This window comes from Microtus oregoni, unplaced genomic scaffold, assembly GCF_018167655.1.
Source record: "Microtus oregoni isolate MIOR12 unplaced genomic scaffold, Mior012 000020F_ref0000438, whole genome shotgun sequence".
Lineage (NCBI taxonomy): Eukaryota > Metazoa > Chordata > Mammalia > Rodentia > Cricetidae > Microtus > Microtus oregoni.
The window spans coordinates 18,161,671-18,176,963 of NW_024543079.1; the positions used below are offsets into that span (position 1 = coordinate 18,161,671).

Below are 15,293 nucleotides of genomic sequence, written 5' to 3' on the forward strand. Positions count from 1 at the left end.
AGTCCCAGACTTTTGACTTTTTTAGTTACTAAAACTGTTTAAGCCATCCTCTCCCTCCTTTCCTCGCCCCTATTTTTAAATATTTATTTAGTTTAATTTTGTGTATATGGGTGTTTTGCCTACATGTATGTACACCACCTGTGTGCCATGTTATAGTATCCCCAAGGATTTAGGATGCCATGAGGTATATACGGTGGGTGCTCAGTAAATGCCCATCGGTGAGTGAATGCTTTGTATTTTGCTTCTCCTGGCCCTTTTTAAAGCTTGAGACAGGATCTGGCTGTTTTTTTTTTTTTTAAATATTTATTTATTATACATACAGTATTTTATCTGTGTGTATGCCTGCAGGCCAGAAGAGGGCACCAGACCTCATTACAGATGGTTGTGAGCCACCATGTGGTTGCTGGGAATTGAACTCGGGAACTCGGGACCTTTGGAAGAGCAGGCAATGCTCTTAACCACTGAGCCATCTCTCCAGCCCAGGATCTGGCTGTTTTGTTCCTGGGTTCCAGTGATTTCCTCACATCAGCTCACTAGGTAGCAAGCCGACTGCATTGGCCTCTTTGTGGCTCATGTGCACACGGTTTTGTACCTCTTTCCTGGTCACTTACCCCAGCAAGTTACAAAGTTACAGCGCACTGCTGATCTTTTATGCTCCTGCCCAGCAGAGCATTCTCTTCATCTGAAGGTGAATTGACAGTTGATAAGCGCTGAGTCATCAGGCTGGGGAGCCCTGTGGACTTGGTTCACTCATATGAAAGAAGTACCCTGGATTCGACTGTCTCTGTGGCTCAGTGCAAATCATCGCAGATAGTCATCTCTATAGGATGAGGTTGCTGAGGTCTCTTGAGGCAGATACTACTTACTGGTAATTGCCGGAAACTAAAAATAATGCAAAACATAAGGCCCTGGAGAATAACAAAAGGCCTTGGAAACAAAACGACTTTGTCGAGCAAAGCAGGAATTGTGAGCCAGTGACTTGCTTCTGGTGCATGATCTGGGGAAGAGCATAGTGAGCGGCCAGAGCCTTCTGTTCTGTGAAATGGGGTCGCGGCTGTCTCTACATTTTACTGCCTTGTGTTGCAGCTTTCAAAACAGCGTGTTACGGATACTCTGTGCCTCTGTCCATCTGCTTAGAGCTGTCCTTCAACATGTTTCTAAAGCTCTCTGGGAAGCATAGAGTTAGAAACACATCCTCCCCTGTGCCCTCAGCCCTCAGCAGCCAGTTACCTCTGTCTTCTAGGCAGGGGGTGGACAGTCACAGCTTCCTGAGTCCTGCTTAGGTCCTGCTGATAGCTGAGGTGAGTGTTATTAACTGCTTTTGTTGTTATCCACATGGAAGGAAGGGCTGTGGATCTCTGCCTGCCTGATGAGGGGAGAGCCAGAAGCTCAGGTGGCAAGCTTCAAGCCTTCACATGCCTGGTGCCCACAGAGGCCAGAAGAGGGCATTGGATCTCTTGGGACTGGCTACGGATGGTTGTGATCCACCATATGAATGCTGAGAATTGAACCCTGGTCCTCTGCAAGAGTAGCCAGTGTTCTTAACTGCTGAGTTGTGTCAGTTGTGGAAATTACTTTAACTATATAAAGATGTGTTACATTTGTTTCTGTTGTGGAATATTAACTGTGTAAAGATGTGTTACATTGTTTATTTCGCATTTGTTTAATTATGTAAAGATGTGTTGCTGTTTTACTTTCCTTACCTAAGGCACCTGATTGGTCTAATTAAAAGCTGACTGGCCAATAGATAGGCAGTAACCGGATAGGTAGGGTTGGCAGGCAGAGAGACTAAATCTGTGAAAGGGTCATTTTGATTGGATTACAGACCCCTGTGATTTTGAGATGTATTCAGTTTTGTGTGTGTTTGTGTTTCATAAAACTTTATAGAAGGTTAGAATTCTCTTTGGTCAGGCACTGATTTATAGTGTACAAGATTTGTGATATAATTCAAATATAAACTTAGACCTGTATCTTCATTTATGGCATCTTTGTGTGTGTGTGTGTGTGTGTGTGTGTGTGTGTGTGTGTTTGTGTGTTATATGAACCTGAAGTGGCAGAGTGACATTTTCTCTTCAAGACTGCGTGTCTTAGTACGTTGCCAAGGCTGGTCTTGAACTTCTGGATGTAAGTGGTCCTCCCACGTTTGCCTTCCAGGTAGCTATGAGCTATGGGGGTATGCTGCCATGCATGGATGATCAACCTTTGAATTCTTGTTAAGAAAGAAAAAAAAGTTAAATATAAGGTAGTTCGTTATACCATGCTTTGTAAATTCCAGGAGAAATGTCACTTTCCAAGGGAACGCCTATAAATATTGAGGTCAAAAAAGATTTTTTTTTAAGACATTTGAAAGAAATTTTACAGTCTTTGAAGTATGCCTCAACACCGAGTCACCAAGTAATAGCTGTTGCTTTTGTCACAATGGCACAGTGGGATCTCTTGGATGTGCTGTCAGCATGTCTTTCCCTTCTCTGGGTGGCGTAGTTATGAGGGAGTTATAAACATCCCTTGAGTTTATAAACACACCCATCTCGTGCTGGGCTCCCCCCTCCCCCAGCTCTGCCTGGAAGATTCACACTTGCTTCTCTAAAGCCCTTGAGGTGGTCTGCCTCAGCTGCTCTGAGGAGTGCTACTTGTGAATTCCTTGCATCTTTCAGGGACTGGGCATTTGACCCTCCCACACAAAGGAGCATCACCTGTTATAATTCTTTTTTTTTTAGAGGTAGTTTTTTAATTTTAAATATTAAAGACTTGATGCTGTAAAAAAGTATATGACTATGTCTGTACCTTTTAGAAGAGGCATTTTAAGGTGTTTTACTATAAAATATAAATGGCCTTGAGAATTCTATGCATAGAAAAGATGAGATGGCCACAGAAATTTATCTACTCTAGTACAATAGTAAAGACTTGACAGTATAGAAATAATTCTAACACTCAGTGGAATCGTTGCAAGTTCAAGGCCAGCTAGAGCCACTGTAGTGTTAAGAACTGGTCTCAAAATGGCAAACAAACAAACTGTAAGCCAAGTAAACGAACAAAGCTGAAACAACATACAATGGCTCCTGGGAATTCCTCTGTCTCCTTCCCCGCTTGTTCATCGCGTGTTTCTCTCCCTGGACACACCTTGGAGAGCGGATCTTTTCAGAGCTTCATCTGCCCAAAGGGGGCATTTCTAGACTTGGCAGCTTACCAGTCAGAATCAGAAGGCCTTTTCCAAATATCTTCTCCTCATGGCCCCTTGGTTTCTCTAGTAGAAGAGCCTAGGTGGCCGTGTCATCTCGCGGTGCCTGCAGGACTGGAACCCAGGCTCTGGAGTACACCTGTGCTTTTGACTCAAGGTGAAGTTCTGATGGACCCACACAGCAGAGGATGCTGTATTACTGTTCCGGCAGTAGGCTTCTGACTTGAGAAGGAAGAAGGGGGAAATGAGAAAAGGTTTATGGGAAATCCCTTCCTGTGTTCTCCCTGTGGATACAGGTCCTTCCTTTCTGCAGATGCTGACTGTTCGTTCTCTGTCAGGTCAGCATTGTGTCCATTTCCACACTGCTTGTTGTATTTCCTTTGACTGTCATGGCCTCCCTTTCTAGAGGCATGTTTGCCAGCAGATGTGCATAGCAAGCTTAGCTAGAAGCTGGTAAACATCATGAGTCCTGAAACTGACCCAAATCTGGTTTTGTACATATGGAAACAGTTTTCAAAACATGTTTGCTGTACTCAGGATTTAGTGAAGCTGTTTGGAAAGGATGACACAAACCGAGCTGCCTTGGAGTGCCTGTCACCCTGGCATTGAGGGTTATCTGCTTAGTCATTGTGCAGTGTGCACAGAGGGCAGCAGTTTCTCAGAGCCCGTGTCTGCAAAGAAGAGAAAAGAACCAGAATGCTTTCTTCTTAGCACAGAGTAACCAAGGGAAAGGAGCCATTGCTGGAGGATCTTTTGGGAGCCAGGCTTCTACTGAGCAAGTCAGTGGATGACTGTGACCAAGCGCTGGGCCCGGGAACTGCACTCAGCCTGCGTCTTATACACACAAGTGGTTGCTTCTAGAGCCCTGTGTAGGATCAGGGCCTCAGAAGGTGTTGTTCTGGGCACAAGACAGTCAGAAGTTTGGATCACAGAGGTGCCTTGGATCAGGTTTGGCTTCTTCATTTGATATATCTGGAAGCCTAGGCCCAGAGAGATGAAGGTATTTGACTGAGGCCATATAGCTTCTCAGAGAGTGGACATACCAATAGTACCACTCTAGGGGTTGCAGGAAAACATCAGCTGTACTAGGCCAGGATGAAAGTTGGTGGCTGTCATCATGAGCATTGTCATGGCAGAAAGTGCATGACTGTAAGGATCATGTGCCTCCTTGAGTTAGACATTGTAAGAAGCCTAGAGAAGACCTGCTGAGCAGATCCTGGAGAAGACATGGGAGGGTGCCTGTGTGAGCTGCTGGGAGACCAGAGGGAGAGGGAGGGGGAGTAGTCACCATTAGGTTGAGTTGTGTCCCACCCAAATTCCTAAGTTGAAGCTTTAATGCCCTCCATACCTCAGAATCTGGCTCTTTTGGAAATAGGGTCTTAGAGTAGGCAATTATGTAAAAATGAGGTAGAACAGGAAGTACTTTGTCAGCCCTCTGGTAACACTGGAAGCATGAGTTTGCACATCTAGTGATTCTCTACACACACTCCCTGAGTGTCCTACAGTTTCATGTAGGTTGACAGGGACTCCCTAGGGGCAGCACACTCTTGGGACAAACTGTCAGATGCCAGTTACAGACTCTAGGTTGTAAGCCGTACTTATGGCATGGTATACTATAGAGTTCTTCCTGACCGTGTGCCTGGGCAGCTTACAGGACTGAGACACATTTGCTTGTATTTATAGGCCCGTTATACCCACAAAGGAATTCATGTCCTATACAGGTAGGTATTTTTATGTATAAAGGAGAGACCTTGTGTTTATAAGGTAAAAGGAAAGTAAGTGTGTGTGTGTGTTGAAAAATGGTGTTTGCTCTCCAAAATATTGCTAACAATTTTTCTAGGTATTGGAATTGTGAATGGTTTGAGCTCTTTTTGTGCGTATCTCTTTCTCCTCCATCCTCCTCCTCTGCCTTCTTCTTTCCTCTCTCCCTCACTCCATTCTCCCTTCCTCTTTTCTTTCTTGAAGATAGGATATTGCTATGTTATCCAGGCTGACCTCAGACTCTGGGGATCAAGCAGTCCTCTGCTTCAGCCCATATATAGCTGGGTTGGTAGGCACGAGCCATAGTACTAGACTTTATCTGTTTTCTGGATATTCTACAGTTTTTCTAAAAAACAAACAAACAAATAAACAAAAAACACAAGAACAAAACTCCTTTTCTTGTAACTGCTGATCAATGAATGACTTGGACCCCTGTCATAGACACTAGCATCTCCTGCAAAGAGAAGCTGATTCTTTCAGTTGCACTTGACCCCAAAAGGGCTCCTGATGCCTTTGGACACAATAGCTCTGGAACCTGCTTTTGTCCAACATGTAGGCATGAGAGGAGTGGGGCCAAGAAGCCTATCCTGACGATGTACTTTTCTCCTTCGTGACCAGCCTGCTATGGGATGGACAACGAAGAAGAGAACCACTATGTCTCACAGCTCAGGGACGTCTACCGTAGCTGCGACACCACAGGGACCGGGTTTCTGGACCAAGAAGAGCTGACCCAGCTCTGCACTAAGCTTGGCCTGGAAGAGCAGCTGCCAGCACTTCTTCAGATTCTTCTTGGAAATGACTGCTTGGCCAGGGTGAGTGTGGGCTCGTCCTGAGAGAGAGTGGAGGCAGAGCTGTGCCACTGACATGGGCACCTGGTACCCAGCACCCATAGAAAGATAACTGTGAAAGGAAAGTCACCAGCAGTGAACCAGGGTTGTTCTGGGGATTGTAGAAAGAACTTGAGGGAATGTAAGCAGCCGCATCGACCATGTGGAGGTGAGCCACCACACCCTGCTGGTGTTCTCTAATTGTGTTGTTTGCTTTGGTTTTGTAAAGTTGTTTATTTAGTGGTGGTATGGTGGTTCACATTTGCCTTCTGTCCTAGAGTCTTTTAGTGAAAATGATTTAAATACATATTGTACATATTTGGAAAGTGAGGCGAATGTTTCACTACAGAAGGCAACGGTCAGACGTCTTTTGAGAAAAAAAAGAATCAAGGTTGTTTTGTTTGTTTGTTTTGTCCATCAAATTAAATGTGAATCGGTGGAAAATAACAGTGTCTTCTCCTTACCCTAATTCCTGCAGGTCAACTTCGAGGAATTTAAGGAAGGTTTTGTGGCTGTGCTATCCTCTGGCTCTGGCGTAGGACCCTCTGATGAAGAAGGTAGTTCCTCCGAGTCAGGTAAGAGGATTTCCTCTAAGTGCTTGAGTCTCTTTCCTGTGTTCATCTGCGGTCTTTCAGAGCGTAGCTTCACTGTTCTAAAGTCTAGCCTCTCTCTCTGTTACCGTCAAGTCGTGTGGACTTGAGCAAAATACCTGGAGTTTGCTCTTCTGTGAATGTCATAGGCTGTAACGTGCATTCCTGGTAGGGGCCACTGACAAGTGAGCTGAGGGGTGCGGAGCAGGGAGAGGTGGGAGCCCCAGGGCTCTGTGGTACCAAGCACATAGCCTGACCTTCTGTTCTGGACCATAGCTTCTGCAGTCATAGCCAGTGGTGTTACAGTGTGCTAACACGGCTAACAGGAGTCCCATTGCGGAAATATTTGTGGGGCAGGAACGTAATAAGTACTACTGTATCGTGGCAGGAAGCCAGCAGGCTCAGGGCCTTGGTGGTGAGGTCCAAGAACAGTGGGCCTGGTTGGACGGAACTGGAGGCAGGTCTGTTTAGGGACATGAGGACTGTATCAGGTGGACAGTGGTGATTTCAGGGCTCACTGAACAACTATCCCCTCTGGTCTGTAGAGTGGCCATGTAGCAGGTTAAAGGACCCTGGTCAGGAGCAGAGGCATGGAGATGAGTAATGTGAAAGTCACAGGGACTGGTGCGAGGCCTTGAGCCTCACGAGTATTTTATATCCATTTCTTCCCTCTTAGAAGTTCCATATCCGAGAGGACATTTATCCCTGACCTGTCGTTAGTACCTGGTGACTTGGGTTTGTGTCCCTGCTGTCCACCATCCCTGAGCTCTGTGCACACAGAACACTGTGCTTCTTGCTCTGGATGACATCAACTGTCCCTTCTTCACCTCCTCTCTGATTGCAGAGACTCCAGGCACAGGCCACAGAGCCCTGGGGTCTGTGTCAGCTGCCAGCCCCACACTGCGTGCACAAGTGTTTCTCTCCTATCTTTCTCTCCAAACATGTGAAGAGGGCTTGTAGTCTTTCCTGATCCAGAGTTTGGATGGTAACTGGGATATCAGAATGTCACTTTGGAAAGTGAGACCCAGCCCCTATGTTGGATCAAAGATAAAAGGTACCCTACTTCCTGCCATGTGACCTCCTGCCAGGTGTCGCTTCACAGCTTGAAACTCTCTGGAGCAAGCCCTGTTTTCCCCAAGAAGAGAGCCACTTTGATCTGCATTTCTTCCCCGCCAGTACCAGTTCTTTTTCTTCCTTGTGATAGAATTTGAGCTTTTCTCAACGAAGCAGCTCCATGCCTTTCCTGAAACACTGCCCATCTCTGTTGTGTGACCTCTAGATTAGTGGGGTTACTCACAGGAGCATGGATGATTCCCCCAACCCCCACCAGCCTCTTTCCCCAAGCTGCTGCTCAGGGCTGATATAGCCTTGAACTTCAAGTCTTGTGAACCTAGTGTCTTCCTGAGCTTCCTCAGTCTGATAAGCTTCGTGAGCTTTGGCAGTCTTGTGAACCTCCCTCCTCGCTGGAGGAAGGAGTGTTTCAACTTGGAGGAACTAGCTATACAGCAGTCTGGAAGAGCCACCCTGTACTTCTGTTCTCCCATTCTTTTGTTAAAGGCCATTGGTGATCATGTAACTAAATGCACTTGACTTTCCAACTCTATTGTACTTTCTCAGTAGTCTGTACTCTTAATAATGGCACATAGGTATGCTGCGTTCTGGCCAGGCAGTGAGGCTCCTGCAGGATCCTATGGGATGCATATCAAGTTGGTGTTGTAATGGACTGGTGTGATATGCTGGATCCGGGTGACTTACTCTGCTCCACCTCATGGGAGAGCGCCAAGGCTGCTATAGGCATTAGACACTGCCCAGTGACTGTTACCATTGCTCTGCCATTGTTGCTTCTGTGCTGAAGAGCCCGATGGTACCCTTTCCTGAGTAGTGCTTCTGCCCGTGGAGGGTGAGTTCTCCTCGGGATGCTCGGGTGAGATCCGTAGGACTGTTGCGAGAGGAGCATGTGTTTTCCTCCATGGTTCCCGGCTGTGAGGGAAGTGCCCCTGTCTGTGGATGAAGATGGAGAGTAACTGCAGTGTGAGGTCTGTGTGGAGCCTGACCATGGACAACAGAGATATAAACGGGGCCGTCGGACACGAGGAAGCCGTGAAGAGGAGAAGCATAGCAAGTTACACCGTTTTCAGATGTGCCTGACTAACTCCAGGGTGGGGCTGTAGCCATGGCCTGGTGGCTGGAGTCTCTTCTGTGGCCTCCTGGTGGGGAGGATGAGTGTGGGCATCTTCTTAGGTTGCCCAGGTGTCGTGTGCTTTCCACAGCACACGATAGGGGTTTCATCTTAGCTCTACCAGAAGGTGCTTCCCCAAAAGACAGGAAGGAGAACTATACCCAGCCACACCTTGCCTACAAATGAAAACCAGTCAATGATGAGAGGCTTTGTTCTGTGATTGCTCCTTCTTGAGAGCCAAGTAACCAGATTTCTTAAGGGAAAATAAGAGTAGCTTCATAGGGTGGAAGAGGTCCCGAGGGAAGGAAACTGCAGATACATGTTGTAGGGGCTTTTAATAGGATTTATGGCAGAAACTGGACGAAGACTGAGGTAGTTTCAGTTGAGATGTTTAATGCTTTCCCAGGTAGGAGGGTGGTCACTTGTTAGCTGTTAACCTTGGTTTCTGCTGGCTGCTAGCCTGGCCGAAACTCTGACTATTGACCTTGCGAGTGTTGCTGCTCTCTAGGCATTTTGCTGGCTGCCAACTAAACTGTACTGCCTTTGTTCTTCTGTTTACGTGACTAAAGGCTCTTTAGTGGGGCTTAAAGACACTGAGACAGATTATTGAAGATATTGAAGTTCATTAAAAGAGTTATTGACACCACAGATAGACAGTAGCATTGCAGGGCCTCTGAGGGGAGTCTAGGCTCCAGGACCAGAAAGAGCATGCGTGGACTCTGAAACAGTATCCACAGCCCTCGAAGAAGTGTGAGTGACATGCTTAAGTTTTACCTTGTGTCCTTCCCCACCTCCTCCCCACCCCCGCTTTTTTTATTCTCTCTGCCTATCGGGAGTTGATTCTGGACTCAGGTCATTTTCTCATATATTCTTTTGATTTCTTTCTGTGGAATGGATGTTTTTCCTTCTTCTCAACATGCCCCATGACCTCTGTCCCTTCAAGGACCCTGTCTAGCCTGCCAATGTCTGTTGTATTAGAGCAGTTACTAGTGACACTCACGATGACTGTCTGGTGTCCTGAAGAAACAAGCCCTGTGTGTGTTCAGACACCTTGAATGCTACACCGTCGCTCCCCGTTCAGCAGATCCAGAGCAGAACTCAGCATTGGCCCCACTAAACCTTGTTCATCCCCAGTTACTGTGTGCCTTCAGGTCACCCAGATTCCTCAGATGGCCCAAGGGCCTACAGGTAGTGACCGTCAGCACAGAGGAAAGAGTCCAGATGTTTTTTTGATCTTATGAAGCTGCCCTCTGTTTGGTAAAACCTGAGTCACGTGTGCTGTGAAGGGCTTCTCAACATCCTAGCCAGGCCTGGCCTCAGTGGGCTCATTCAGGTCTCCTCAGGGTTCTCCTTCAGAGTTCTGATCCTGAACTCTTCTGAATCCACATCCCATGGCTGCTTCTCTTGTTGCCCTCCCTGTGCTCTCATCCCACGTGTGCTCAGTTAGGCTTGTGTAGATGTGCCCATCGGATGAAGAAAGAAGAAGCCACAAGAAAGTGTAAGGCTTGGCGTATTCCCTTCAGTCTGGAGACTGCAGTCCATGCTGCTTCTGCTGCAGGCCTTCAGACTGCACAGGACTGCAGAATTGGTCTTGTTCTGTTGCCCATGCCTGCCTGTAGAGCTCTTCTAGCCCTAAGGACTTGAGATCCTAAAGCAACCTAGCAAGAGTGGGGATTTTCTAAAGAGACACATGTGCCCCTCACTCGGGCTGTTGTGACCTTTGGAACAAGACGCTAAGGGAATTGGGACTTCCCTCAGAAATCTCATACTGAGGGAAGGAAGTTGCTGAATCCTGGTCTGAGTTGTGTGTGGAGGGGTCTTGTCTCTAGGAAAGCAGAAGGAGTCCACGCGTGTTGACAGGTTTTCAGACCTCCTTGCAGGAGAGACTGGAGTCAAGACAGTGGTGGATCACTGATAGGCAAATTATGCATATCTCTTGCCTTCTAATTAAACCGTAACCTCGAGGCAGGACCCTGCAGATAGACTCAAGGGGGGCATTGGGTCTCTTTATCCCTTTTCTTAATGTAACCACATTGAGTATACCTGCTTTTATTGTTAATTTGGCTCTTCTAATTGACTTACTGCGACGGTGGCTGAGCCTGGCTTGTTGGGGCAGTCTGTGGCCCTGAGTCTAGTACACTAAGGAAGGAGTTCTGGAAAATACCCTCAGTTCTCTAGCTTCGTGTTCTTGGACTGTTGGTGTTTCCCTAAAATATGCTCGAGAGAAAGTAAAGAGCACCCGGTGTTTAGTAGGACTCCCCCCTTCCCCGAGCTGGCATTCCCAGTTTTGCTTCAAGTAATAGGACAGCCACTGTTGATCAGTGTCCTTGCGTCCCCAGGCGAACGTGCTCGACAGTGTGTCTGTGAGCCATACTGATGCTCTGACCTGTAGCTTCTAAGAAAGGGTCTTGTTGGCATGCAGGCCCAGCATCCTTCTTCACAGCCATCCCCTCTGCCCCGTCTCCTTTTCTCTTTCCAGCTACTTCCTGTGCTGTCCCTCCAAAGTACATGAGTGGCTCTAAGTGGTATGGCCGTCGGAGCCGACCTGAGCTTTGTGACCCTGCCACTGCAACCAAATATGGATCAGAACAGCAGCAGGCCAAGGGTAGTGTGAAGTCACCTTTGAGGCGGTCTGCATCCCTAGAAAGTGTGGAGGTGAGTCAGCCCACCTTCCCCACCCAGACTGCCCAGCATTAGGGCAGTGATTGTCAATTTGTCACTGTCTATACACATGGTCCTGGAGGATGCAGGCAGGGGACCAAGTTCTTGGGCCTTAAGATGTCAGCAGCCTGAGTATGCATGGCAGCTGAGCTTCATTTGAAACTCTCTTATCTGAGGCAGTCCTGATCGCAGGCCACCGTCCTTCAGATTTGGAGCAGTGGGAACTTTGTGATGACTTTTACTTCTCTTTCGTGGCTCACTAGCCACTCCTTCCTCTCACTGTGGGAAGTTCAAGTTAGGGTGTCCCAACTGAGGAACATTACATGCCAAGGAATGGAAAAAGAAGCCGTTGGTGAGCCTCCAGGTTAGGAATGAATGTGGGAGTTTGGAATCTATAGTGCAGGATATACCAGGGTCCACACATGCTGACACTGCCCTTGAGCCTTTCGCTGCTAACAGTGGAGCCTTGCCTGCTTCAGGTAAAGCAATCTGTGCACTGGGCAGGCGAGGTGAACACACTTACGAGCTGGCGACTCTCCACCTTCATTGTGGTCCTTCATCTCTGACTCAGAGTGCAGACTCAGAGAACACTGTTGTCAGCCGAGTTGAACGGAAGCAAGTGTTTATCGCCACCTTGGGTTCTGACCTCTGAGAGTTAGGGGCAGCTTTAAAGGGGCAGCGCTTTGGTCACCCAGGTGTTCATTCAGGAACCAGAGGGTCACAGAGCACTTGCTCAGAAACGGGCTTTAGCTCCGGTCTGCTGGTGTGGTTGGGCTTTCACTAAAATCACACATCCTTGCTGGCCCTGTCTTCCAGGCCGAGGTGTCAGTGCTTACTATGGACTGTATTGTCCCCAGAGCCCCTAAAGGGTCAGTGGCTAGCCCTTCTGTTTTCTGAACTAGTAGGGATGGTAAAGGATTGTGCACACGGCCACGATACCGCAGTATTAGTTGTAGGTGTCCCATGAGTGGGATGTTGTACAGTTCCTGTTGAATGCTGGTGTGTAAAACTAGCCACACTCTGCTGTGGGATACAGGAGCTTTTTGTGTTTTCAGTGTGACCTGCTGGTAGTTTATGCTAAGGAGCCCAAGTATGCAGAACAAGACACGTGCCCAAACTCACACCTGAACTCTTTGCTCTCAAGAGGGCGTAGTCTTCTTCATAACACACAAAGCTCGCTTAGTGGGACCCCAACCTGTTGACATCAACCTAAGGGTTCCATCCCAGAGCCTATCTCCAGTGGCCCCTCCCATCCCGCTCTCCTTTGTGCTTCTTTCCCATGGTTCACCCACTGCGCCACCCACTGGGTGTTCACACTCTTTCCTTCTTCCGCAGAGCCTCAAGTCAGATGAAGATGCTGAGAGTGCTAAGGAGCCTCAGAATGAATTGTTTGAAGCACAAGGTAACCTGTGGCTTTATGGCTCATGCTGTGTCTGCTTAGAGCTCTGAGAGCCACCGTTGGACAGGACAGTGTCTGGAGACCTACATGTTTCATGTATGTGATCCTCATAGGTTCCTTCTCCAGAAGTGGTTAGAATGTTGGTGTCACAGCCATGAAACGGTCACTCGGTCTTCAGTTTTCCCCGTGACCAGTTCCTGAGATAGAGGCTTCTGGCTGAGGTTGCAGGGTCCTGCCGCTCTGATTCATGGCCTGTGGGTTCCAGGTATTGCCCAGGAGTCTCAGACCAAAGGGCTTTGCTTGGCCTGCTTGCAGGTTCTCACGCTGTGAAGGGGTCGCCTCAGGCCCTACCAGGGTTTGAGTTGTCCCCCAGCAGAGAGTAGCATGTGTTTCTGTTCTGGAAGAGCCTCACACAGCCACCAGATTCCCACAGTTGGAGCAAATCAGTTTCAGGAGAGTGTGGCTGGCCCAGGGGCTCTTGGCTGTCGGAGCTGCTGTGGTCTGTGTGTGATACTGAGCTCCAGACAGCCCCTGGGTGCACAGGCATGAGCCGGATGGACCTTTCTGGGATGGCGGTTGTATTACATATTCCTGGGGGTATAGAAATTCACAAAAAGGGGGCTGGAGAGATGGCTCAGAGGTTAAGAGCACTGGCTGCTCTTTCAGAGGTCCTGAGTTTAAATCCCAGCAACCACATGGTGGCTCACAACCATCTATGAGACCTGGAGCCCTCTTCTGGCAGACAGGCATACATGAAGCAGAACATTGTATACATACTAAGTAAATAAATAAATTAAAAAAATTTTGCTTTAAGAAAAAAAAAACAAAAAGAAAGAAATTCACAAAAAGTTTTCCATAGTAGTACCTAAGAGATAATATGGAGGCTTTATAGGGAAGTGATATTTAAACTCGTGTTTGCCTACATTGCTTCTGTGATGAAAGATAATGAAATGGTGCTTACATGTTGGGGTTGGCTCCATGAGGAGAGTTCTCACCATGTAACCAGAGGACCTGCGTTCACTCACACTGAAAGCTGAGTCTGTCAGCACACATCTGTAATTCTAGCGCTGGCAAGGCAGAAACAGTGGGATTCCTAGAGCTGGCTGACTACCTAGTCTTTCCCAGTCAGTAAGCCCCAGGTTCATGGAGAGACTCTGTCCTGGAGAATAAGGTGGTAAGTGACTAACATACCTGACATCGCCACCCATGTATGTGTACCAGCAAGCATGTGTACACCGACAGATATAAACGAACATATATTTACATGTGAACACACACACACACAAATTGAATCCTGAAATTTAACTGGGGAGGTGAGACCACGGCCCGTGGCAAAAGATTCCAAAGCAAGAAGAAAATGTAGGGGGCTGCAGAGATGGTTCAGTAGTTAAGAACAATGGCTGCTTTTCCAGAAGACCCAGGTTTAATTCCCAGCACCCACATGGCAGCTCACAACTGTCTGTAATTCCAATGCCCTCATACAGACATACATGCAGTCAAAACCCCAGTGCATATGCAATAAATAAATCATTAAGTCAAAAGACAATGTATGATTAACTGCCATCATCAGTGGTGCTTGCGGAAGTGATGAAAGGAGCTTGCTAGCATGGGGGTGACCTCTGTTCCTGGCCACTGTGCAAGCCCTGAGGAGCTGGCCGAGGGACTGCCCAGGCTTTTCTGAGCCTTTCAACCGGCTGGAAGCAATCTGAGCACCTCTCGCTTTATACAACCTATCTTCTGTGTTATCAGAACCTACCTCTCCTTGGAGGACTGTGGCTTTTATGTTACTTGTTTAGTTGTGAAAGTAACTAATTCCCATAAGGCTAAGTATTCCATTTGGTTTCTTTGTTATTGGGTGTATTTATCAGTGTTTAACTGTGACCCTTTCTTGCTTCAGGCCAGCTGCAATCCTGGGGTTGTGAAGTCTTCGGGACACCCCAGAAATCCTGTAGCCCCTCCTTCGACACTCCTGAGAACCAGGTCCAGAACATCTGGCATGAGCTTGGGGTTGGCAGCAGTGGTCACTTGAACGAGCAGGAACTGGCTTTGGTCTGCCAAAGCATCGGGCTCCACGGGCTTGAGAAACAGGTGAAGGCCTAAAGCTGCCCCAGTGACTTGGTCTTTGTAGAGGGCACATTTAGGTCTGGAAAAGCAGCTCACCTCCAGACAGCTGTTTGCTTCTGTTCTTTGTAACCTCAAATCTTTTGATGGCTCCCAGGGTTGTTGGCCATAGGTTTGAAATTCCTTTGAGAGTCCATTTTCCCCCACACATTCCATCCTCACAACGTTATGGCTGCCCTCAAGGATCTCAGCTGCTTCTAAAACCCTCACTCTGGGCTTCTACCCAGAACAAATACCCTTCCTTCTTCTTCTGCCCAGTCCAACATAGCGCCTTTGACCTGGCTACACCCCCGGTATGTGCACCATCCTTCTGGGAAGGCTTGTGCAGGAAGTTGGCTGTGGTGATAGCATAGGTCCCCTCTGTCATTGTTCCTACCCTGGATCCATGATGGACCATGAACTATAAGGCTCAGGCTGGGTTTCCAGCAAGGTCCTGTCCCCAGTGGACACTTGAGTGTAGTGTAGAGTTAGGGCATTCAGATGCTGTCCACTCCCTTCTGACAAGGCCACATAGGGTTCAGACCAGCTGAGCAGCCTTCGTAAAGCAGCTAGACAGTTTAGTTTGGGATAAGCCAAG

General features: G+C 47.8%; 1 protein-coding gene across 2 annotated transcripts in view; it reads left to right on the forward strand.

Moving 5' to 3' along the window:
• Positions 1–15,293, forward strand: part of Ninl (ninein like) — a 58,801-nt gene that overhangs the window by 13,960 nt on the left and 29,548 nt on the right. For both annotated transcript variants that reach the window (XM_041670477.1, XM_041670478.1), the window contains exons 2-6: positions 5,558–5,751; positions 6,245–6,341; positions 11,015–11,190; positions 12,532–12,598; positions 14,493–14,683. In XM_041670477.1, coding sequence (XP_041526411.1) covers positions 5,569–5,751; positions 6,245–6,341; positions 11,015–11,190; positions 12,532–12,598; positions 14,493–14,683 — 714 coding nt within the window. In that variant the 5' untranslated portion in view covers positions 5,558–5,568. The remainder of the gene's footprint in view (positions 1–5,557; positions 5,752–6,244; positions 6,342–11,014; positions 11,191–12,531; positions 12,599–14,492; positions 14,684–15,293) is intronic.